The following is a 26,741-nucleotide window of genomic DNA, read 5'->3' on the forward strand; positions in this document are numbered from 1 at the left end:
TCCGCCTGTTCCCTAGCAATTGCCTTGCATATAAAACACCAATACCACAATCAATAAAAAAAAGAAGGCATAAACATAACCTTACAACACCACAGTGAGTATTTAAAACAGGTACTTCTCACCCACAACAAAACTTAGGCATATTAGCTACCAATAAATTAACTAAATCTGTCTCACTATTTATTTTACTTTTTACCAATAAATTGCCAAATTATACCAACTTTCAATTTTAGACAGATTAATTTCTAAAACTTACAAAGCGAGGCTAATTGCTGACATACCATTTTGTGGCAGACTTAGGCGAAACTCCTAGGCCCGACGGTATGTGTTTCACTTAAAAAGCTTCGAGCCCTTATATTTTTTATCGCCTTGTCCTATGGAGGGCAAAAAAGAACAAATCAAAGCACATAATTAATATAAGTGATGCATTGGCAAATAAGAGGAATTCTTACCTTTATTTTTTCATCAGCCCAATAAATTAAAAGCATTTTAAAATCTTTCAAAGGGACATCCCTCGGCCTGTTCTCGAGCCTCTCCTCATCAGTACCATACTTACTATAATGTTCCCTCTTGATGCGAGCCTTGTATGCCCTAAACTGATCACGCATCGTTGTCATTACCCATTTATAACCCTCCTCAGGAATGATGTATTTATCCTAAAATAATGTAGGGGAATTTTATTTGTCAGAAGATATATATTTCATAATGCAGATGTTGATTAAAGTGGTAAAAAATAAAAATATTATGTTACCTTCACATACTGCCATAAGATGTCTTTTTCAGGAACTTCACTCCAACTACGACATGTTAGAGAAACAAACTCCCTTACCGTTGTTCCTAAGAAATTGCTGAACTCAGATAGCAAATGATCGTCATCATCTGATATAGGTTGGCCTAGATCCGACAGCTTGATCTCCTTCTTCTCACCTCGCGTATGGACATGACCTCGTGTATTGCAGAATAATAGGTTGCAACCTGATGATCAGTCTGAACCTCAACTCTTTTCACTTCCTTGTCACATGGCTTAGGCATTTTAGATGCTCTGGAACGAGTTCTGGGCCCATCAGTTTGAACCACAACTTTCTTGGCCTTTTTCTTTGCCTAAACAAAATATACATGTTTATAGTAAATTTTGGAAATTAAAAGATGCTAGAACAAATTTTGTGAAAAAATCACAAAAATATACCTTTGACGCAACTATATCCTCTTCATGATCACTCTGTTGCTCTTGGTCATTTTCAGGGCACATATATTCACTTCCATCTTCATCACTCAACACATTATTGGGTTTGTCTTCATTCAGTAGTTGGACAGAATTCCTAGTCCTCCGCTTTAAACCAAGTTCCTCAAAAATTTTCTCGTTTTCCTCAATGTTTCTAATTCGACGCATTTCATACTCATTCACTTCACCTTCATGGACTTCCCCAGCTCCTTCCACCAAATCCTCATGTACCGGAAGAATCTCAAATCTTTTCATATATTCATCCAATCCCATCAGTCCACCTTCCCGCTCTGTTGAAATTGCATCTTCCCGCTCTGTTGACTTCAAATCTTCACCAGCCTTTTTTGTTGGAATTACAGAAGTAGAACTTATTTGTTTTTCCTTCCGAGACTTGTTCAACCTTCGTTCCTTCTCCTGATTGATTTCCTTTATAGTCACAAATTGACGCTTTTTAGGAATCCTCTGCATAGCCTTAACAGGGCATGTTTTTGGCCTTACAATAACATGAGGTTGCATTTGCTTCACCGGCTTGACACTGCTATCAACATCACAGTCAATATACAAGTCCAAAGAAGAAGAATCAGTCGTGAGAATAACCTCATTTATATCACCAACTGTTGGGTTCTGGTCCTTGGAACTAGCAAAGCTGGTGGTTAAGGCAGTTAAGTAAACACCGCTGTTTTGTGTTGTGCATATATTATCCCTTTTCTTCGTATGGAACCTATATCCATTCACAACATAACCACTATATCGCTTCGCTGCTCGATTAGGACCTCTGGCTAAGGATGACAATTCCCTTGAAACATTCTTTTTTTTCGCAATTTCATTCCTAAACCAATCAACTAATTCATCAGTGTGTGTTCTTGCTCTCTTGAATCTGTTGGACTTCACATTTTGGTCAAATAATGCATGATGTTTCCTACAATTTTAGATGATAACAGTATGTCAATAGATGTAAGATAATAAAATATTTAATTTACTAATTTAATAGGTTACAGACTTACTTAATCAACTCTTCTACATCCTTGTCATCATAGTTAAATAAAACGTAACGATGAGCTTTGATCCATACATCTTCAGGCAGATGAATAGATTTCCCCATTTTATTCCTCCCTGAACCAATAGCATATCCACCAGTTTTTGAATTTAAGCTTCTGTATTCATTTGATGACTTTGTTTGGCTGTCACATAGGAATCTTGCACAGAATGTAAGACATTCATCAGCGAGGTATCCTTCCGCCATCGACCCTTCTATCTTACTCCTATTGCGAACGTATCGCTTCAATTTACCTAGGTATCTCTCAACTGAGTACATCCATCTTTGATGAACTGGGCCGCCAAGCTCAATTTCATTACAGAGATGTATTGGTAAGTGCACCATAATGTCAAAGAATGCAGGAGGGAAAATCATTTCTAGTTGACAAATTATTTCAATAATATCCTGCTGAAGTTTCTTTATATCCTCCACCTCAATTACCTTGGAACATATTTTCCGAAGAAATTCACCGAGTCTAATTAACGGAACTGCAACCTCGGGCTTCAGTGCCTTTTTAATAGCAATTTCTAATAAGTATTGCATAATAATATGTGCATCGTGACTCTTGTACCCGACAATCTTTCTATCTTGGACACATTTGCTAATATTAGAAGCAAACCCGTACGGAAACTTTGCATTTTCAAATACTGAACAAAATATATCCTTCTCTTTGTTTGTCATGTCAAAATTTGCTGCCCTGATCTCAAGATGCTTTCCATCAGTAGAGGTGATAGGATGAAGGACCTTTCTAATTCCGAGTTCTTGCAAATCTAATCGTGCATTTAAATGATCTTTAGTTTTACCAGGAATATTTAACAATGTACCTAAAATACTATCACATAGATTCTTTTCAATATGCATAACATCAAGGTTATGCCTTATTGAATTTTCACTCCAATATGGTAAGTCAAAAAAGATTGACTTCTTGTTCCAAGGATTGACATCGCAGCTGACTTTCCGTTTCCCGTGCACTTTACCGAATTTATTCTGATAACCTGCCAACAACTTCTTGATCATGCTTCCTGATATAACTGGTGGGGCTTGGCCAACCTCAACTTGACCATTAAACCGCCTTTTGTCTGACCTCCATTTATGATTTGAATCCAAGAATCGTCGATGATTCATATAGCACATTTTTCTGCTATTCTTCAAATACATCGACGATGTCTCGTAACTACAGATAGGACATGCAAGGTACCCCTTAGTACTCCAACCTGACAACATGCCATAACCGGGAAAATCGCTGATCGTCCACAAAACTGATGCCCTTAGCATAAAATTCTGATTCCTCGAAGCGTCGTAAGTTTCTACACCTACATCCCATAACTCTTTCAACTCCTCAATCAAAGGTTGCATATAAACATCAATATTATTTCCGGGATCATTGGGACCTGGTATAAGTGTGGACAAAATTAGATTTTCAGGTTTCATGTTGAGCCATGGAGGCAGGTTATAGTTGACTAGGATAATTGGCCACGTGCTATGACTAAGGCTCATTGTACGGAAGGGATTGAACCCGTCGGAAGCTAAACCTAATCTGACATTACGATTTTCGGATGAAAACATTGGATATTTAGCATCCATCGTCTTCCAAGATATACCATCTGCCGGATGCCGCAATTTTCCGTCTTTCTTTCGATCTACTGCATGCCACAACATTAGCTTTGAGATTTCTTCACACATGTACAGTCGCTGCAGCCTTGGTTTTAAAGGAAAATATCTCATAACTTTTGCTGGAATTTCGTTCTTTTTATTTTCTTCTTGCTTATCACTCCACCTTGAGACACCACAGCTTGTACAAGAAACTAAATCCTTATTTTTACCCCAGTAAATCATGCAGTCATTTGGACATGCATGTATTTTCTCGTAGTTTAGACCTAAATCCCTAATAACTTTCTTAGCAGCAAAAAAAGAACTAGGTACCTCAATTTCAGGAAATGCCTCTTTTAATATTTCTAATAATCCACTAAAACCAGACTCTGTTACTCCACTAAGACATTTCCAGTGGTAAATCCTAACCAAAAAACTTAGCCGAGAATGTTTTTTGGAACCAGGATACAAGGGCTTTTTGCCATCTTCAACTAGGCGATAGAATTTCCTTGCATCTGCATTCGGTCCCCTGTTGGCATAAGTAATATTCAACATCCCTTCCAAATCATCGTCAAACCCCATATTTGCTTCAGAATCCACCAAACTACTACCACCATTCATATTTGAGACATCATACACCCAATCTGCAATCTCCAGTGAAGGACCTTTGCAGATAAGGTGATTATAGACATCTTCAGGACCCCACCAGTGCTTACTCTTGCATCTACTACATGGACACTTTAATTCATCGTCGACTGCATACTTAACCATGGCATTTTTGACAAAATTTCCGACCCCTTTACTATACTCTTCAGTGAACCGTGGAAGATTTATCCATACTTGGCCTTTATGACTCATAACTACATTTAAAACATTTTGAAAACATAACAAGAATATAATCACCCCTAAATATATAACCTAACTAATTAATTAATCCTATAATCAGTATAAGATGCACATGATATCTATCATTTCACATAGTAATATTCACACATGAGGTCTGCTTACTTACTTCCCCTGTGAAAAATCATGATTTAAATGTGTGTGCATAGTTATCTATCTCATAAAACCAAAACTGAACACAATGTCCACCAGATTAGCAAATCATCTAAAGCAAATCATTAAAAGCAAGAAACAAAATAAAGCCACAACATCAAAACCCCAAATTAGCCCCTGAAAATCAAAATTAAACAGACAAGCTAGGTTTATACATATATAAATCAACATATCCCCAAATTAAACCCAACTTAAAAATATAAAATCCCTAACTTAAGAATCTAAAATCCCACAGAAATTAGGGTTCATCAAACCCCCCAAATTAGCCCGATAAAATCAACAATAAACAGACTAGCTAGGTTTATACATTTATTAATCAACATATCCCCAAGCTAAACCCAACTTAAAAATATAAAATCCCACAGAAATTAGGGTTCATCATACCTCCAAATTTAACAAATTACAACCACAAAGAGATGAACACAGACTAACAAATTTAACAAATTAGGGTTTTTAAACCCCCAAATTAAACTGAAGAAGTAAAAGGATGAATGTGTTTACCTCTATGTTGAGATGGTCGAAGAGAGACGTCGAGAGAGACGAGCTGATGAGCCCGGAGAGAGACGCCGAGAGAGACGAGCAGAGAGAGATGCCAAGAGAGATGAGCGGAGAGAGACGCCAAGAGAGAGCGTGAGTGTTTTCGTGTAATAGAGAAAGAGAGAGATGAGTGTGAGTGTTTTTGTGTTTTATTTTTTGTTTTTCTGAAATTAGAATAAGTGGGCGGGAATTGAAATATACAAGGGGCGGGTTTTATGCACCCGCTTTTTTTAGTAAATTTTCGAGTTTCTAAGGCAACACCGAGAGATATGTTGGCATTGAGGTTTTCTCGAGCATCTAAGGCAACACAAATGGCAACATCATGCCCCGATGTTGCCATACATCATTTATTTTCGATTTTGGTCACCTAAGGCTACATTTTAGGTGGCAACATAGTCATTGGGTGTTGCAGTAAGCCATATATGGCGTAGTGAACGGTTGCACTTTTGAAGCCTGGAACTTCTTCGCAATTGTACTTTGTAACTGACATTAAAGCAACTTATTCTGCACCCTCTACATTCTGTATTGATTTCACATTTGGTTTTTAATATTGTTCAGTAATTTGTCAATGTGTTCAATAGTTGTCAAATTATGTAAAACATTCTATATTGCTCGGTAAAATAATGATATATTAGAATTGCTCAGATTTGATTGAATTTAATTGAATTTTTTGGGCCATCAATATATCCTATTTGAAGTTTGTATATTAATTACTTACACCCAATCACATCAGCCAAGATGTTTATAATAATATTATGTACTTGCTTTTCTAACCAAATGACAGGTACATAGTATTCATTATGAGTTGCTTAGCTATTCTTTAATTTATAGAAACATATATTTGTGTTAAATGTAGTAATCCAATGTTTGTGTTACAGGATAACATTGGAAGAGGAAATGAAGAACACAACATGATTGGGATGCCAAAAGGACATGAAAAAAATGAGAGAAAGAGAAAAGCTTCTGATGTGCCGCGGTCGAGTGATGATACAAGTGATGAGAATATGGATGACAATGATATTAGTAGTGAGGGGAGAGATTCCAAACGTAAGAAATAGAACTACCATCACTACATTCAAAAGAAAATGACTCCCGAGCTATTTACAGACCTCATAGAATCATTATCTGATGCTCAGAAAGGTTGGATAAAGAAAACAGGTTTTGGAAAACTGCTTGATTTCTGTATGACAAAGTATGCTCATTGGCTTGGATATGACATAGTTGACTCTTTCGATGGAGAAACTTGTTGACTGAAACTTAAGAAAGGCTCCATATTAATTTCAGATACAGTGGTTAATAAGGTTCTGGGATTACCAAGGGGACCAAATAAAATTATCTTTGAACCATCAAGTAAAGTGAACTCTACATGGGCTAAACAGTTCAGACCAGCAAGTGCAGGACATATTTATCCTTGGATGATAGTTGACAAGATTTAAAATTGTGCACGTGTTACAAAACTCTTTATATTGAATTTTCTTGTTCTAATGTCAAATTTTCTGATTGAATCCAATCAGAATTCATATGTGAAACGTGAGATTCTTGGTTTTAAAGGTGATCTGGATGCATGTTCACAGTATAATTGGTGTGCTCTTGTAGTTGAGAAATTAGTTTCGACACACAAATTCTGGGCAGAGAGAAAGAGTACTAGATTTTTTGTTGGATCATTAGCCTTTCTCACATTAAGTTATGTTAATTCATTAAAATGCTTTAAAGCTTAGTCCTTAACTTGTATGACCTTATAATTGTCTTTTTTGGTAGTATTTATATGTTGACAGGGTTAAAAGCAGAGTGAATACTACTGTTGTCCGGACCATACCCGCTTATATACCTTGGTCAGACACACTTATTGGCTATGAGGAGAAACAAACTAGGCGTGACAATATGTTTGGAGAAGGAGAAATATTGCCTTGGACAGATGATGATGATGCTGAGAATGAGGTACATATTTGATTAACAACTTGTGGCTATGAGGACATATGGTCTATTAATTGTTTTAATATAATAATGAGCCTAGTTTAAAGTTCTGAATGCTGGAATTAAGCAATAATAAATATCTATGCACTTGTTATGGTGTTGGTCAACTTTTAATTGCATGTTATGTTTTGCACTTGGTTTAGGATCATTATCATTTGTATACCAGTAATGATGGACAAACAGCTGGAATGTTAGCTTCAATAAAGTAATATGAACCAAATGAAGCACACTTTCATATTCAGATGCATTAAAACATGTTATGGGAGAAAAAGATAGAAACAATTGGCTTTTTCCCTTTAACTTGGATCTTTATGGTATAATCATGGCAACCTGGCACTACATTATATTTTCTATGGAGAACATGACCTACTTGCTGTAGCTGCTAGGTTGACTATGTATGAACTAGAATTTTTAGGGTCGGATCCTACCCGCAGTATCCAACATGGCTACTAATCAAAAGTGGCATTCATTTGTTTGGGCAATTTATCGCTGGCTTTTCAAAATAATAATGGACTATCTTTTCTATTCATATATGATTACAGATAGACTGTCACTTAATTGTAGACTAGCGACAATATAATATACTAGTAAATTTCAAAAATTTGAAGAATTTGGTAGCTTGAAAGAAGCCTATAGATAATTAGATATACTTGATTGAACACTTAAGACGAACAAAAAACAAAAAGGAAATTTGAGATTGGGACTTGGTAGAGCCATTTATGAGAGCTGGTTAGACGGTGCTATCCTGTCATATGTAAAGTTCATAAAGCTGTGGAATAGTAGGTGTGGTGTAATTACTGATGCTGGCACTAGAGAACACTTTTGTATACTTGTATCTTCTCTTTAACCCGATATTCATGATTTGTTAGTACTTTCTGATGTTCATAAATATAGTTTGGAGACTTTTGTGTGTTCTGTACCTTCTCTCAATATGATAAGTTTTACGCAAACAACTCTTCTATAACAGAAATTTGCATATGATGCTTGTAGAGAAAGATAGGATTTTAAACAGAGAAGTAGAAAGAAGGGAGAGAATGGTGGTGCAAAAAGTTCCATTTCCTGTAACCAACTCTAGAAAAGGATTGATGCCATAGCTGGCATATACTGCTTCTGAGAAACAAAACCGTAATGTACTTTATATTAAATTGTCACACATTAGCAAATTTCTGCAGGGTAGTTGACAAGATTGAATTTATAATATCAATAATAAATAGAGTCTGGTTTGTTATTTTTTTTAGTGTAATAGTGTCTGTGACATATTGTGATTGTCTGTTTAAAAATGATGTTTACTAAAATTTCTTATCACAGAATGATGAAGCAGTTCATGCAAACAGTGGTAAGACAATCATTGAAAATCGGGATGTGGACAGGAATGAAGTTACTACAAGGAGTAGTGCAGATGAGAGACTTTGTATAAATAAGGCTAGAGAGGAACAAACATCAAAGCACATGGAAAGTAATGTAAGTTATATAGATGTATGTGCAGAGTATTGTGAGGTTTTTTTATTAATTACTAAACAAATTTCCCATAATTTGTATGTACATTTATGACATGTAACCCATTGAAATCTGTAATTTGTTTTAGAAAACATATATTGTTCAAATCTATATTAGAAACTCCAGTGATCTACTAAAAATTAACAACAAATATATAAAGCTTTGTTGACAAGATAATATAACGTGCTGCATATAATATAATGGTGAGTTAAGCAATCCTTGTCCAGTAACTTATGTAATACAAACGATGTTCAGTAAGTTATGTTCTGTAAAAAAGGGATATATCTATATGTACCTGATATTAATTACACGTGCGTATTCTATGATTGTTATACACTACTAATGTGAATAGTGTAAAAAACATCCTACATAACTTTTGCAGGGAGATGAACCAAGAGATGAGAACAACATGATGGCTGAGCCAGAGGATATGGAATTAGATGAGATGATAATTGTTGGTGTTTATTGATATTGTGTCTTGTATCGTCCTGTACCTATAGTAAAGTTTAGCTGATGTATTTTATTTTTAAGGTATGCATGGCGATGCTAGATAGGAAGATAGACCAGTTGGGGAGAAGGTACAAGGGTATTGTAGCTGGTATCACAGCTGCAATGGAGAAGTACCCCAACAATCCGAACATTGCAGAATTGAAGGTGAAGCTTTGGAAGGCAATGACAACCATATAAAGCTGTCTATCAAAAAATTAATTAAAAAGTCAGAAATGTAATAGTTGTTATTTAGTGGTGCTTATGACAATTCTGTTAATTCGTGCTTATGATAACATGAGTGAAAGAACACTTCTTGATGTTTCGATATTCGGATATCAAATAGTTTTTGCATGATTGAGAAATTTTTAACGTTTACATATGCTAGTTATGCTAAGTAGATAAACACTTGAAGAATTTGTTTAGAAATACAGGGTGCAAATCCTAAATAAATTACTTAGAAATGCTGAATTGATACTACAATAAAGAAAATCAAATTACTTAGAAAGTGGACGACTGTGAGCATTATGTCCATCTTTTTTATTACAAATGTTGCATGTTCGACGCTTGTCTGGTTTTTCATCGATAGCAATCTCCTTGCCACTCCGCAATCTTTTACGAGTACCTTAGTTCCGACTAATGTTTGAATTTTGGACAACGACAGATTCGCGCAGATTAATATCATAAAGTCGATCAACATCATTGGTCAGGGGTTGTTCCCGTAACTCATACTCTGAACCTTGTACATCAGCCTTCAATTTTCTCACACGTTCATGCATGTCATCAACTTTTACCTCATCAAAACCAACATAGTTCATGCAACTTTGGAAGTCAAACCACATTTCACTGAATTTTGTTTTAATACGGTGAACCTTTGAACATTGATTCTTTAATTCAGGAGCAACCAAACCATTATCGATATTGTCAACATTTCTCATCCAACGTTGTAGAACAAATTGACGAGGAATTATTGTAGCTTCACAGTTGTGTAGTGCTGCAAAAGCATGTCTATACAAAAATCTTGTTCTCGCAAAAAACTTACAAAAACAATTGACGTTGTTATCTAACAACCGAACTGATACCTAAGAGACAATCCATGAAAAAAGCAACATTTAGTAACAAATGTAACCATAACATGACAAGCTCGTATTATGGTTTGTAATTGAAGCAACTATAGAATCTTCTATACCACTTTACAGAACACATTGGCAATTGTGTTCTGTACTCACTATACAGCACATTGGCCCATGTTTGTGACACAGCAAAGTAAGTCAATATTTGTTATTTTAATTTTTTTATCAAAAACAATGGCATTCCTTCAACTATGCTAGGTTTCAGCTTTACTAAGAGATTCTTTTAAAGAAATAAATGAAGAAAAATCAGAATATGATGCGGGAAAAAAAGAGAACTACGTAAAACAAATTCATAACTCGATGAGCTATTGTAGATCGTGGACACGTTGTAGATGATATGTATGAGGGACATATTAGTAATGATGCCAGAGAAGTGAACATTCATAACTTTGTAATTGAAACAACCTTACCTCAAAAAAGCAATCTTTCATAAGTTTGTCCTTGACCTTTAGATGCTTTATTCCTTGAACTGTGGACATATCCTCGATCTTTGTGAAATGAATTGCATTCAAAATTTCTTCACGAACAAAGTTGTACAAGCTACGAGTGTAAAGTTGTGCAGCATCTTTTTCAATTTTAAGAGGGGTGTGAGTTATAGGTATTAACCTTGAAGCTGTATTGTTCTTTGAGTTGATATACCTTTGCTTCCCAAAGGCACTGTCGTAACGGGAGTAAAATTGAGTTAATGTATCCCCACTGTTTTGAAAATGCTGAAAGAAAGAATTTGTACTTTCTCAACGTAAGGTAGTACGTAACAAACCAGACATTGGTGTGTCGTTGAAATATGCAGGAATCCATTTAGTACGGATGCTATACATATCATTTAGCCACGTATGATCTTGTAATTCAAATTTTTCCATCACAGATTGCCATCCCTCTTCGAAGTCCGTAGTTGACAAGTGATCATCGTAGACCACAGATTTCAACAATGTGATAAACTCTTTGTTAGATGCAAGTGTTGGACCAACCTACAGAATTATAGTCTTGTTAGCCGACCAAACAAACACATGTTAAGTCATACATGAAATATATAGTGAATTCATTTAATACAATTATAACTTTGTACAAAATGCGAAATGTAGAAAGATTACTGAACATAAGTGTGCATAAAGAAATATAGATTCCGACTAAAGTTTCGGAGAGCACTATAATTAGTTTAGTATTATTAATCATATAACTCCATAAATACATTTGCTTTGAGTTGAGAAATTGAGCATATCCGTTCAAATACTAGACACAGTACATTGTGCAATCATATAGTTTATACAAGATAGGTCTTTACTATATTCATTACTTCTGAAATTGTTAAACAAATTATTTAAATTAATGTGTGCTACTTAATACAGAACACATTAATTTGTTTAACAATTTCAAAGTTTTCAGAATTATAATGTGAATTAATAATGAGAGTAATATATACTGAATATTTTCATCATTTATTAATAGAACTAATATTTTTAAATTCGTAAACAAAGAATAGGGAGTGAAACAAGAAAAAAAGTGAACATATCATATTATCATGATGCAGTATCTTGATATAATAATTTACAGTATTGTTTCATTACAAAATATTTTAAAAAAAAATTATAATCAAATATGAGCTATTTTTTTAATATTCTAAAAATAAAAGTGTAAAAATTAACTATCATGACGTATGTTAGATATAATTGATGATTACTAATGTTCTTAAAGTTTGTTTTAGAACAGGAGTGATCAGAGTTTAAGCTGGAAGCTGATCAGAGTTTAATAAAGTCTGACCAGAGTTTGATAAAGTCTGATCAGAGTTTACATAGTCAAGGCTCATCAGAGTTTACACGTGGAAAGAGCTCAGAAGCGGATATACTTCAAGGAAGGATAGAAGCAGAGGAGTGATTTGCTGACTATGGAAACTAAACAGAAAACAGTAGCAATCTTTGATTGATAGAATACATAGCTGATTTATAGGATATCAAATCAGAGATTGATTTTGTAACTGTGTCTATATAAACACAGATTAGGGTTACTCTATAGGAGTTGAGTTATCGAATATATTTTACAGAACCCTAGCAGCTCTTAGTGATAATATATAAATCACTGAGAGAGTTTTTGTAACCATTCAAGCTTTGTGAATAAGAGTTTACTGCTTTCAATCTCTTATATTGTTATATTGTGTTATTGATTGTGTTCACTATATAAGTTAATATAGTGAGTATATAGGACCTAACAAGTGGTATCAGAGCAAGCTCTGTTAAGATAACTACAGTGAGATCTTAATAACAATCATGTCTGAAAAATCACAAGCTTCGTCTTTTAGAGTTCCAGTCCTTAAGGCATCTGAATATCCAGTCTGGAAAGAGAGAATGATTATATTTCTAGACTCTGTTGATCCAGAATACCTTGACAGGATCTATGATGGACCACACATGCCCACCAAGCTCTCTGTTGGGATTGCAGATGAGCCTCAGAAGATGGTCCCGAAAGACAAGAAAGATTATACCCCTGAGGATATCTTGTCAATTGGTAAAGACTCAAAGGTGAAACACCTTCTGCACAGTGCCCTTGATAATGCAATGTCTAATAGGGTGATTGGGTGCAAAACTGCTAAACAAATCTGGGATGCTCTGGAAACCAGATGTCAAGGAACTCAAGCCATCAAGAAAAACAGAAAAACCATCCTTACACAGGAGTATGAGCACTTTGATTCAAAATCTGGTGAGTCCTTGACAGATCTGTATGACAGATTTGTCAAACTCTTGAATGACTTATCTCTGGTGAACAAGGAATATGATCTTGAAGACTCAAACCTCAAATTCCTTCTGGCTCTTCCTGAAAAATGGGATTTGAAAGTCACTACAATTAGAGACAATCTTGATCTAGGAGAAATGTCTCTTGATGATGTTTTTGGAAGACTGAAGACTCATGAACTTGAGATGGAGCAAAGGAGCAAACGTAATGGAGGGAAATCAAAGTCTGTTGCTCTAAAAGTTCAAGAGGAAGCTGCTAAAAGCAAAGGAAAAGCTCATGTCACAAAGTCTGAAATTGAGTCATCAAACTCTGATGACTCAAACTCTGATGTTCCCTCAGACTCTGAAGATAGTGATGATGAGATGATGCAGTTAGCAGCATTGATGGTGAAAAGCTTCAAGAAGTTGGCTTACAAAAAGTTCAACAAAGGCAAAGGTTTCTCAAGGAAAGACAGAAACTCTGACAGAGTTTATGATAAGAAGAACTTCAGGAAGAATGAGGGCAAAGAAGGAAAAGCTGGAAAAGCTGACAAGTATACCTCTTTCAACTGTGGTGAAAAGGGTCACTTTGCATCTGAATGCAAGAAAGCCAAGAAAGAAAAGGAAAAAGCCTTTATCACCAAGAAAGGAAACTGGACAGATACATCTGATTCAGAGGAAGAAGTCAATTATGCTCTGATGGCAAACACTGACAACAACTCTGAATCTACTGCTAAGGTACCTTATTCTACTCTTGCTTTTGATACTGAAGATATAACTGAGTTAAGATTATTCCTTAAAACTTTGCATATCAGCTTTAGAGATCAGACTTTAGAAAATGAAAGATTAAAATCTGAAACTCTAAGTGTAAAGAAAAGAAATGATTACCTAGAAAAAGAATTAGTTCAGATGTTAGAAGTTCAGAAAGAGAGATGATGCTGTCATTGTCAAAGATGAACTATTAAAGAGGTATGCATCTCTTCAATCAGAACTTGCTAAGGACAGGGATATTATTAAGACATGGACTAATTCAGGCAAAACTACTCAGGATATCTTAGGTAGTGGAAACTGGAAGAATGGACTAGGTTACACTGATAACTCAGAAGCTGAGTCATCAAAAACAGAGTTTGTTAAAACTGTAAAACCTAAGATTAAACCTGTTAAATTTGTTGCTAAATCCTCTAAGTCTAAACAGAATAGACCAGAATCAGAGATTAACAACAATTTAAAATCTGATAAGCCCAAACAGGTTAACATAGGATTGATGACTCAGAAACAGCTTAAGCATAAGCTTAAAGAGGTAAAGTCTGATGACAAAGACAAGGAGCCTAGGAAAAAGAGAAATGGCAAGGTTGGAATAGACAAGAGTAATAACTACATGCCTATTCCAAATGCACCTAGGAAGACATGCCATAACTGTGGAAATACTAATCATCTTGCTAATTTTTGCAGGAAGAACAAGGACATTAACTCCTTACCTACAAAGTCTGGAGTTAGAAAAAGTAGTATTAGATATAAACCACAAGATCCATGTTTTCATTGTGGTAGTTTATGGCATTCTATTTATACTTGCAAAGAATATCATAGTTTGTATTATGATTATTATCAATTGAAACCTTCTTTGAAAAAGGTTAATAAAAACTATGCAAGTACAAAATCTGTTTCTAGTACAAACTCTGTTCCAAAGTCTGTTAGCTCAAACTCTGATAATAATAATTCCGCTGCAAAAGCTAACAAACTTAATAAGGCCAAGGGATCCAAGCAAGTCTGGGTCCTTAAAACTAACAATTAGTGGTCTTTGTGATTGCAGGGCAACAGGAAGAATATCCTAGTCTTGGACAGTGGATGTTCAGGACACATGACTGGAAATAAGGCCCTGCTGTCAGAGTTTGTGGAGAAAGCTGGCCCAAGTGTTTCTTATGGAGATGGCAACATAGGAAGGACTCTGGGATATGGCAACATCAATCTTGGAAATGTCATCATCTCAAATGTAGCTCTTGTTCAAGGGCTAAAACACAATTTACTCTCTGTCAGTCAGATCTGTGACAGAGGATATCATGTTGATTTCTATGAAGAACACAGTGAGATAGTAAGCAAGTCAACAGGCAAGGTGGCAGTGATTGCTCACAGACATGGAAATATTTATGAAATTAACCTGCCTACAAACTCTGAAGGAAAAGCAATTTGCTTATCAATAAGAATCTTTGCAGAAGAAAGTTGGAAGTGGCATAAGAAGCTCTCACATCTCAATTTCAACTCCATAAATAAGCTTATAAAGAAAAAGCTTGTGAGAGGACTACCTGAATCACTACTCACTTCAGATGGTCTATGTGATTCATGTCAAAAGGCCAAGCAGAGAAAGACATCCTTCAAGAGTAAGACTGAATTCTCAATAAAGAAGCAATATCATCTTCTACATGTTGATCTATTTGGACCAGTTAATGTACCATCCATTGCAAGGAAGAAATATGCTCTTGTCATTGTTGATGAGTATACTAGATACACTTGGGTATATTTTCTTCACTCTAAAGATGAAACAGCTTTGCATCTGATGGATCATGTGAAGCAACTGGACCATGGATCTGAAGACAAAGTAAAGATCATTAGAAGTGATAATGGAACTGAGTTCAGAAATTCAACAATGGAAGAGTTCTGCAAAGAAAGAGGTGTTGTGCAACAATTTTCTGCACCTGGAACACCACAGCGAAATGGTGTAGTTGAAAGGAAAAACAGGACTCTAATAGAAGCTGCCAGAACTATGCTTGATGAAGCTAAATTACCTACTTATTTCTGGGCAGAAGCTGTTCAAACAGCTTGTTTCACTCAAAATGCAACACTGATTAATAAGCATGGCAAGACCCCATATGAGATGGTGAAGAAAAAGAAGCCAAATCTGAAGTACTTTCATGTATTTGGGTGCAAATGCTTTGTATTGAAGACTCATCCAGAACAGCTTACCAAGTTTGATTTAAAAGCTGATGAAGGCATTTTTGTAGGTTATCCTCTGACAACAAAGGCATTCAGAGTCTATAATCTAAGAACCAAGGTGATCATGGAATCCATACATGTGTCATTTGATGACAAGAGAATTATGGGTTTAGCAGATATGGATGATCATGAAGAACTGCATTTTGAAAATGAAGAAATATTCTCTGATTCGACAAACTCTGATGAACAGACAAACTCTGACTGTGAGAAAAATATAGCAAACTCTGGTGAAAATTTACAAGTTCATGATGATGAAGCATATGTTGAGGGGGAGCATCAGAATGTTTCAGACTCTACCCAAGACTCAAACTCATCAGAGAATGCTGACTCAAACTCATCAGAGAATACTGATTCAAACTCTGATAGCACAAATTCTGGGGGAGCTACAGAGAATGATCAACAGAATCAAGAGAGCATGGATCAAGGGGGAGGATCCAATGATGAAAGTAGCCAACTTCCACATGCTAGGAAGTGGACAAAATCTCATACACCTGATTTGATAATTGGAAATCCAGAAGCAGGTGTGCAAACAAGGACAGCTACAGCAAATGAGTGTTTACATCATTGCTTTCTGTCACAAACAGAACCTAAAAAGGTGGAGGAAGCTCTTCAAGATGCTGACTGGATTCAAGCAATGCAAGAAGAGCTAAATGAGTTTGAGAGAAATAAAGTCTGGACCCTAGTACCAAGACCAAAAGATAGATCCATAGTTGGTACAAAATGGGTTTTCAGAAACAAAACTGATAGTGAAGGTGTCATTGCAAGGAATAAAGCAAGACTTGTGGCAAAAGGGTATTCACAACAGGAAGGTATTGATTATGATGAGACATTTGCTCCAGTTGCAAGATTGGAGGCAATTAGAATCTTTCTGGCCTATGCTGCTCAGAAGAAGTTCAAAGTATTCCAGATGGATGTCAAGAGTGCTTTTCTTAATGGGAAACTGGATGAAAAGGTATATGTTGAACAACCTCCAGGCTTTGTGGATCCAAAGCATCCAGACTATGTTTGTAGATTGGACAAAGCACTTTATGGACTAAAGCAGGCTCCAAGGGCATGGTATGAAACTCTGGCTCAATTTCTTCTTGAAAGTGGATTTACTAGAGGTACCATAGATAAAACCCTGTTTTATTTGAATCATGGTAATGATCTGCTTTTAGTTCAAATCTATGTTGATGATATCTGTTAGGTCCAGATACGATTGTAGAAGGGGGGGGTTGAATACAATCGTCACAAAATAATCGCGGCGGAATAATCTGATTGGAGTTTAACTTGTTAATCAGATTTAAATTAATTAATATAACAATTTTTAAGTCGTTATATAATTAATATGGTTCGTTTTAAAGTCCACTAGTTCGTAGAATAAATTTGACAGGAAGTATTCTAACTTAGCGGAATAAAACAACCGAATGATCAAAGCACAGAAAACTGTGGATTAAACAATAGCAAGTTTAGCACAACTTGAAAGCTTTACAATGCAATGAACATTGAACAAATGAAGTGGTGAAGCCATATTTATAGGCAAACCATTGAACTAATATGACAAAGCTAGGCATGACAACCCTTAGGAAGCTCTATGACAATTACACAAGTGCTATGACAAAAGGTATGACAATTACAAGCATTGTCATGGCACAAATGAGAAGGTATGACAATCTAAGGGAAGGTATGACAATTAGAATGACAATCAGTGGGAAGGTATGACAATTACAAGCATTGTCATGCTGATTTTGAATAGGTATGACATCCGTATGACAAACGGTATGACAATCAGTGGGAAGGTATGACAATCGAAACTTGGAGGCTAAGGCTTGAAGTGGTATGACAAACGGTATGACAATCCAAGGATTTGTCATACCTTGTGACTTCGGTATGACAATGACCCATTGTCATGCCTAAGTCATTCGGTATGACAAACCTTTGGTTTGTCATGCCTCCTGACTAAGGCAGAAAGCAAAGTGCGGTATGACAATCAATTAGATTGTCATACCGTGCTCAAAAACCATATTACAATTGATTTTTCCTATATAATTAATTCAATAATTATCCACTTAATTATATTAATTATATAAATTCATAAATTAAATTAATTCGAGTGTGAATTAATTTAATAAATAAATTACATAACTTATATAATTATTTTGAGATGTGGATTAATTAAAAGAATAATTATATTGAGCACAGCTCCAGTAGCAGGTCTTCTGTCTTCCTTTAAAAGATCTGATTCTTTGTCTTGATTGAACGACCACCTATTGTTGATGCAGAATATTTAATCGGAGTAGCTGACACACAAATGTACTGTCTGGTTCATCTGTATCTAGCTGAATCAAATATTCTTTATCAATTAAACATTTGTGAAGTGGCTTGTTCATCGAGTCTTTGTCTTCGTAGTTCTTCTTCATAAGTAGAAATAGTTTGGAATCTTCTGAATAAATAAAGTATTAAAACTTTATACCTTCTGGACTTCTGGACGTGCTACAAAATATTATTTGTACACTGAGGCTTGAACATATTAATGAACTTCTTTCAGTGGTGTGCAGCAGCATCCTGAAATTCTTCAGACATATGATTTTAATAAATCACTTGACGTTCTTCGTACGGATTCCTTCAATAGTGCTTGCTAAATTACTTTCTTTCTTATCAGAGTTGAGTTGATACTCTTAAATACAAATAGGCTTAACATATGCCTTTCAATCTCCCCCTATTTGTTTGTTAACATAACATGCAAATTATCGAGAGGATAACTCAACTAACTGATAAGACAAAGGATTAAACATGAATTGTAAATAGCAAAAAGTTTCTGGTATTTCATTAAACAATCACCAGAATTCAAACAAGTACATTAGATTACATAAGGATGTTCTTACTGAACATATATTACAAATTCCTTAACAAATCTAAAGATCAACTTCTCCTTCTTCGATATCTGAACTGTGAAGGACAGGAGTTGATGGTTCTTCTCTGGTTGGCACTTCTGATGTAGTGGACTCACCACGCTTCTTACGTTCTCGTGCCAGAGCCAGTTGGTGCAACACTTCCAACTCTACAGGGTCTTCCTGGAAGTCTGATGGCTGAGCCTTTGTAACATTCTTCATCCTCCGGAAATATTGAGAAATATTCCTTCGGGTGCAGTAAGCTAGAATCACATCATCAGCATCAGACTTGGCTTTAGAAGCGAAGCCCTTGGTTCGAAGTAGAGTGGATGCTAGAGCCAGTTGCTTAGCAGGATACTTAGGTAAAGCCTCTTCATTCAGATATACAGTGCTTAAGAGCTCCTTGTGAACGAACTTTACACAATATGGATTCTTGATAACCTGTGGACTGTTGAAGACAGCACAATCCAACAGCTTATCACGAAGGAGTTCGTTCAGGTTGGAGCATCGCTTTACCTTATTGCGAAGTACCCAGAGCTCAGACACAGAGAATGATTTAAGAAATTCAACAGATAATCTGAATGAACCATTTCTCCATGTATATACAATCAGCTCCCATTGTTCTAGCAAGTTATTGACTCCAACAGTCAAGTAATCAATTTCTAAAGCGAAGGCATGCATAAAGATATCCTCGTCAGGGTTTACCTCTCGAAGATCGTAGATCAGAGATAAGAACTTTCTGTCATTGAAAGACTCCCTTTGAGGTCCATTGAAAATCCTCTTTGCGATGTCCCAGCTTTTTCCAACTTTCCTTTTTATATCAAGATTCTTCTGCTTGCACGCAGCATCATAGATTTTCTGTTTCTCTATCTTGATTTGCTCTTCAGTTATCAACTTGTCCTCTAGAAGTTTCTGGTAATCTCGAAGCTTACGCTTCCTAGCTTCATTCTCAGCTTTAAACTTCCGGACATTTTCTTCGTGTTCAGGATCAACAGGTTCTTCATCTTGGAATAAATAGCTCTCCTCAAATTTACCTTCTTCCTCTGCTTGACGGTAAGTAGCATCGAAGACGTCATCATCATCCATGTCTTGTGGAAAATCATCATAATTATCAGAATTGAAGACATCCTCAGATTGATGTAACGGCTCCTTGCCTTTTGACTTTCCAGAAGTGTCAGGGGCGGATTCAGAAGTATTCCCTTTATTGCTTTGATTTGAACTATTTCCCTTGTCACCTTTGTCTCCATCTCCTCTTCTATTCTCCCCCTTAGTTGAGGGATCCTCTCTGGAGGTATCAACATCTGACTTTGAGTTCCTTAGGAGTTGATCCAGCTTTCTGTCGATATCATCAAACTTTGACATATACAGTGCATGATTAGATCTCATCTCGACAGTCAACTCTTGAATTTCTCCTTTAAGCTCATCCCTGGAAGAACTGGATGGCCTTTCATCAGCCTTCTTCTCTAGGGTCACCAACTGTGCACCCTTTAGCCTCTCATTTTCAGCTATCATCCGGGCTAATTCAGCTCTAAGATTAGACATTTGTTCCTCAAACAGAGCCGGGTTAGTGTGTGCACTCACCTCACGTACACTCATAGCTGTTTCACTAGCCTCACGTGCATGTGTATCGCTCGGTGTTTGCCTTTCATCACTCATTGTTTGCACTCTTCCAGCTGTACCTGTATAAACTACCAATGCCCCCTGAGATGGGTTCAAAGGTAGTGGAGGAACAAATTGTCCTCCGGAAGCCTGTGAGGGCAAGTTTACTTGCACATTGCCAAGTACCGCCTGATCAGAAAAGAAAGTTTGATCAGAATAGTTTTCATACATGATAAACTGGTTTTGAAAATCTGTGCAATCAGTAAACATAGTAACCTGTGTATTTGTTTGGTCTTGCACTAGCGTGAGTGCTAGCGCAGTGCTTGACTCTGTACAGGGTACCGTGGCAGAGCGGTCAACTTCAATGGCTTCATTCTGTTGAGAGAATGAGTCCAGAGACTGTTTCATTGCCTGTTCTAAGTCCAAGCCTTTTTGGGAAGGCAAGGATGAGGCTGCAGATGTCTCCAGGGCTTCCAACCTAGGCTTCTTAATGGAAGACAGAGCTGCGGGTTGACTCGTCAAACTGCTTGAGCTTCTCTTTCTGGCAACCTTACGAAGGGGTTGAGTAGTAGTGTTGATTGCAGTGTTTGCAGAAGAAAGAGTTGGTTGAATGAATTCGTCAGCTTGGATATGAACCTGTGTGTTGTCAGGTTCATTGCTGGTAGTCTGGAAAACAAAATCAAGGTCACCAACAAAATCTGATACATCAACATTAAAATTAGATGAGAAGTCAGAAAGTACCTGAGCTACCTGTAGGTCCTGTCGAAAGGACTGCAACTCTGGATTTGATGTTGAGTCAGCAGGTAAAGGTTGGGAGGTTGATTGTGTTTGTGGAATATAGTGGGTGTGTTGTTGTTGTGGTAGAGGTTCAGATGAAGACGGTTGAGCTTCGAAGAAGTTGTATTCCTGAGGTTCGTCTTCAAATGATTGTGATTGATGTGTTTGATGTAGAGGGGAATGGTGTGGTGATTGGTATGGAGATTGATGTGGTGATTGATATGGTGATTGGTGTTGTTCTGGTTGTTGTATTTGAAGTGGTTCTGGTTCTTGTGGTTGCTGTTGTTGTTGTTGAGCTTGTTGAGGCTGTTGCTGTTGAGGTTGAGCCACTTGGAATTGATGAAGTTGTTGTGGCTGAGCATTGATCTGCTCCATCAGGTATGGAGTCACTATGAGTGGAAGATTCTCATATTTTCTTTTGTTTGTCAGAGCTTTCATCAACTTCGTACAGACACGCTGAGTTGGTGCAATTGGAGAGTTGAAGTATGAATTCTTCTCAGCGTCCGTCATCTTATCATTCAAAAACAGCATTAAGAACCGAGGGTAAAAACAGACAACCCTGGGATTCTGTGCAACTGATCGACTACTGAGTGGTCCCAACTTCTTTAGAATCGACTGAAGAATCAACTTGCCAAAGTTGATTCGTCGATTGTGAACAATGCAGAATCCAATGATTTGAAGAAGGGAGGATATGATATTGAAGTTACTTCGAGTGGTTGGGGAAAAGACCTTTGCCAGTGTATCGAAGAATAAATCCCACTCAGGTTTCAAGTTCCCTTTCAGCATTCTTGGTAGATGTATCTCTCCCTGATAAAGAATGGTCTGAAAGAATTGAGTAATTTCAGCATCTGTCGGAATTTCAGCAAAGTTGTTTCGGGGAAACCCAAGAATTCTGTTGACATCATCTACTGAAATGGTAATGCTCCGACCACTAGTAATATTTCCAGAAACCCTGTAGCTGTCCAAGAGAGTGGTATTGAGTGCAGAGGAGTAGAAGTCTTGGAGTGGACGAATCTGTAAATCAGCATGAGCAGTGATGGCCGTGCTGACTAAACTTTGACTATTCAGAAACCTCACCCAAGGTCTGAATCTCTCTAAGCTGGAATCAGGGTCCAAATATCCGTTGTAGTTGGTCTCACCGATAACAAATTGGCCAGCCATTTTATAATTAAAAATTGAATTAGACGAGAATTTTTCAAATAAAATGTTAATTCTCAAATTTCTCGTAAATTTCAATTAATAATTAATTAACAATTAACCAATTAATTAATAATTCGAATTAATTGATTAAACTCGAATTAAAAATTAATTAAATTGTAAATGGCCAATTTAATTCCACAAAATTCAACAAAGTCCCAAAAATCACCAATAAGCCAAACAAGTCCTAAACTTTACCAAAAACCTTCAAAATTCGAACTACCAATTTGAATTAATTCGAAATCAAATCCAAAACCCCAACTTATGCAACTGATTCGAAAGTGATTGAGAACCCAGGATGAAATCACAGCAAGGATCGAAGTCCAAAAACCAGTTCAAAACGCATGTAATGCAGCAAGAAATCGCAAAATAGGGCTTTGTGAAACTCGAAAATCCGGCAGAATAACGGCTTAAAAACGTGATTAAAGAGTAACCAGCAAGCGATTAGAGCTTGAAAATCACGAAACCAGCAAGTTTTTACACAAAAAACTTGAAAAAACTCGAAGAAGAACAATGGCTTCCGTGTGTGTATACGGCAGTGTGTATGTATAGACGAAGGTGAAGATGAATGGGAGTATGACAAAGCGGTATAATGTCATGGGGGGTTTTGAATTTTCGGTATGACAATAGCTTGTATTGTCATACCGAGGATTAAAACAGACGAGTGGTAGGTGAATTACCTCGGTATGACAATGTTTTACATTGTCATGCCGAGTTTTTTTTTTTTTTTAAAAAAAAACGTGTATGACACACCTCAGAGACATTAATATGACAAACTAAAGGTTTGTCATACCGATGTTACACAAAACCTGTATGACAATCGATAATTGTCATACCGACGGAATTAAACAGAAAAAAGCACACGGTATGACATTCTGAAAAATGTCATACCGAGTTTTAAAAGAATAAAAACTGGAAAATAAATACAAATATTATGATTTTTGATTTTCTTTTGAAATAAAACCTTTTTACACATAAAATCAAAAACCTAATACAAATAATATTTAAACTATTACACAAATATTTTGTAAAATTCAACTTTAATTAAATATAAATATTTATGAATTTAACTTTAATTCATTAAAATGAATTAACTTAAAAACTAATATTTATGCTTAATTAATTTTGAAAAATACAAAATAGACACAAATAATTATTTAAATACTTGAAAAATAATACAGGGGAGTATGCAGCACTTAGAAAATTAACAGAAACATATATGAACATGCATAATTACTTAGAAAATTATCAGATAATGTACAAACAATTATATAAAATCTAATAAAATACATATAATTACACAGAAAATTCACAAAAATATATAATAATATATAAAACACATATATAAAATATACAAAGAGAATCATGGCATATTTAACATCCCTAGCTCACAAACCAACTTAGAGAAAGTGGATTCATCAAGTGGTTTAGTGAAGATGTCAGCAATTTGATCAGCCGTGGGTACAAAATGTAATACCACAGTTCCATTCATGACATGTTCTCGAATAAAATGATACCTGATATCTATGTGCTTGGTCCTGGAGTGTTGCACTGGATTGTTTGAAATGGCTATGGCACTGGTGTTGTCACAAAATATAGGAATTTTGTCGACAGAAATACCATAATCATTTAATTGATTCCTGATCCAGAGAATCTGAGCACAGCAACTGCCAGCAGCAATGTACTCAGCTTCAGCAGTAGAAGTGGACACTGAGTGTTGCTTCTTGCTGTACCAGGAAACCAACCGACGTCCTAGAAATTGACAGCTTCCAGACGTACTCTTTCTATCGATCCTGCAACCTGCATAATCAGAATCTGTATAGCCGGTTAAGTCAAAACCAGTATTCTTAGGGTACCAAATACCTAACCCAGGTGTACCCTTAAGATATCTAAAGATTCTTTTGACGGCTATAAGATGTGATTCCTTAGGATCAGCCTGAAACCTAGCACATAAACATGTTGCAAACATGATATCTGGTCTACTTGCAGTAAGATAAAGTAATGAGCCAATCATACCTCGATAGCTTGTAATATCAACTTTCTTACCAGATTTATCCTGGTCAAGCTTTGTGGCAGTGGCCATGGGTGTCTTTGCCGGAGAAGAGTCTTCTAGATTGTACTTTCTTAGAAGATCTCTGACATACTTTGACTGGCAAATGAATATTCCATCTTCCTTTTGGCTTACTTGAAGACCAAGGAAGTAGGATAGTTCACCCATCATACTCATCTCATAATTACTCTGCATTAACTTAGCAAACTTCTTGCACAAGTTATCGTTAGTAGAACCAAATATAATATCATCAACATATATTTGAACAAATATCATATCATTATCATGCAATTTGTAAAAGAGAGTTTTGTCTATGACACCTCTAGTAAATTTATTTTCAATTAAAAATTCAGAGAGGGTGTCATACCATGTTCTTGGTGACTGCTTAAGCCCATAGACAGCTTTGAATAGGAAGTACACAAAATCAGCAAATTCTGGATTTTCAAAGCCAGGGGGCTGTTCCAGATATACTTCTTCTTCCAGCTTTCCATTCAGAAATGCACTTTTCACATCCATCTGATAAACTCTGAAATTGGAGTGTGCAGCAAATGCAAGAAATATTCTGATGGCTTCAAGACGAGCAACTGGAGCATAGGTTTCATCGTAGTCAATTCCTTCTTCCTGAGAATAACCTTTTGCAACCAGTCTGGCTTTGTTTCTTACAACAATACCATCACCATCTAACTTGTTACGGAAGACCCATCTAGATCCAATTGTAGACTTTCCTTTTGGTCTTGGAACCAGGGCCCAGACTTCTTGTCTCTCAAATTGATTGAGTTCTTCTTGCATGGCAAGAACCCAATCAGGATCAGCAAGTGCTTCATCAACTTTCTTTGGTTCTAATTGTGAAAGAAAACCAGAGAATAGACATTCATTTGTCGTAGCACTTCTAGTCCTTACACCAACATCAGGATCACCAATAATCAGATCAAAGGGATGATCTCTGCTCCAAATCCTTTCCCTTGGAAGTTGTGTCCTTGATGATTCAGCTGTATTATCATTAGGCTGATGTGTATGACTAGTTGATCCATCAGCTCCCCCTGAGTTGTTGCCAGGTTGACTTGATGATCCACCACTAGCATCAGTGGAATCTCCAGCATTATTGCCATTTCCTCCACCATTGCCTGGATCATTATCATTGTTGTCATCACCTGTTGCAACCTCAGGTGGCACATCATCATCTGAATCAGAATCTGGATAGTTATCAAACTTCAGAGATTCAGATGGATCAGCAGATTGTATACTTGGAAGTTTAGTGTCATCAAATGTAACATTGACACTAACTTTCACTGACAGAGTATCAATTACAAAAACTCTATAAGCATTATTAGTATAACCAACAAAAATTGCTTCAGATGCCTTTGGTTCAAACTTGTTCAAGTTCTCTTCTCCATCCTTGAGAACATAACACTTGGCTCCAAAGACATGAAGATGTTTGACATAAGGTTTCTTGTTGTTATACAGATGAAATGGAGTTTTCATATGATCCTTATTGATCAAAGTTCTATTCTGGGTATAGCAGGCAGTAGACACAGCTTCAGCCCAAAAGTACAGTGGAAGCTTCGCTTCAGCAATCATAGTCCTTGCAGCTTCAATCAATGTACGATTCTTTCTTTCGACGACTCCATTCTGTTGTGGAGTCCTTGGTGCTGAATACTGCCTTCTAATTCCCTTTTCAGAGTAAAAGTTGATTAGAGTTTGATTCTTGAATTCTGTGCCATTGTCTGACCTTACAGCTTTGACTGGCACACCTTTATCCAATTCAACTAACTTTATATGATCAATCACTGTCATCGGGGTTTCATCCTTAGAAGCCAGGAAGTAAACCCAAGTAAATTTCGAGAAGTCATCCACAATGACTAAGGCATATCTTCCTCCATCAATAGATGCAACATTCACGGGGCCAAACAAATCCATATGCAACAAATGAAGTGGATCTGTAATGGTATTGAAGGTTTTGCCTTTGTGAGATGCTCTCTTCGCTTTTCCTTTCTGACAAGCTTCACAAAGATCATCAGTTGAGAATT

At 36.3% G+C, this 26,741-nt stretch overlaps 1 protein-coding gene and 1 long non-coding RNA gene across 2 annotated transcripts; both read right to left on the minus strand.

Annotated features, from left to right (window-relative positions):
* Positions 1–2: 2 nt before the first annotated feature.
* On the minus strand, positions 3–936 carry LOC135150230 (uncharacterized). Its single transcript, XR_010288511.1, has 4 exons — positions 752–936; positions 453–656; positions 282–374; positions 3–23 (listed from the first exon to the last, which is right to left on the minus strand). It is a non-coding gene; the product is annotated as an uncharacterized LOC135150230 (long non-coding RNA).
* A 2,157-nt stretch (positions 937–3,093) lies between these two features.
* LOC135150424 (uncharacterized) lies at positions 3,094–4,706 on the minus strand. Its single transcript, XM_064086716.1, has 2 exons — positions 3,254–4,706; positions 3,094–3,104 (listed from the first exon to the last, which is right to left on the minus strand). Exons 1-2 carry the CDS (start codon positions 4,704–4,706, stop codon positions 3,094–3,096), a joined length of 1,464 nt encoding a protein of 487 aa, XP_063942786.1.
* Between the last annotated feature and the right edge of the window lie 22,035 nt (positions 4,707–26,741).

This window comes from Daucus carota, chromosome 2 (assembly GCF_001625215.2).
Source record: "Daucus carota subsp. sativus chromosome 2, DH1 v3.0, whole genome shotgun sequence".
In the NCBI taxonomy this organism is placed as follows: domain Eukaryota; kingdom Viridiplantae; phylum Streptophyta; class Magnoliopsida; order Apiales; family Apiaceae; genus Daucus; species Daucus carota.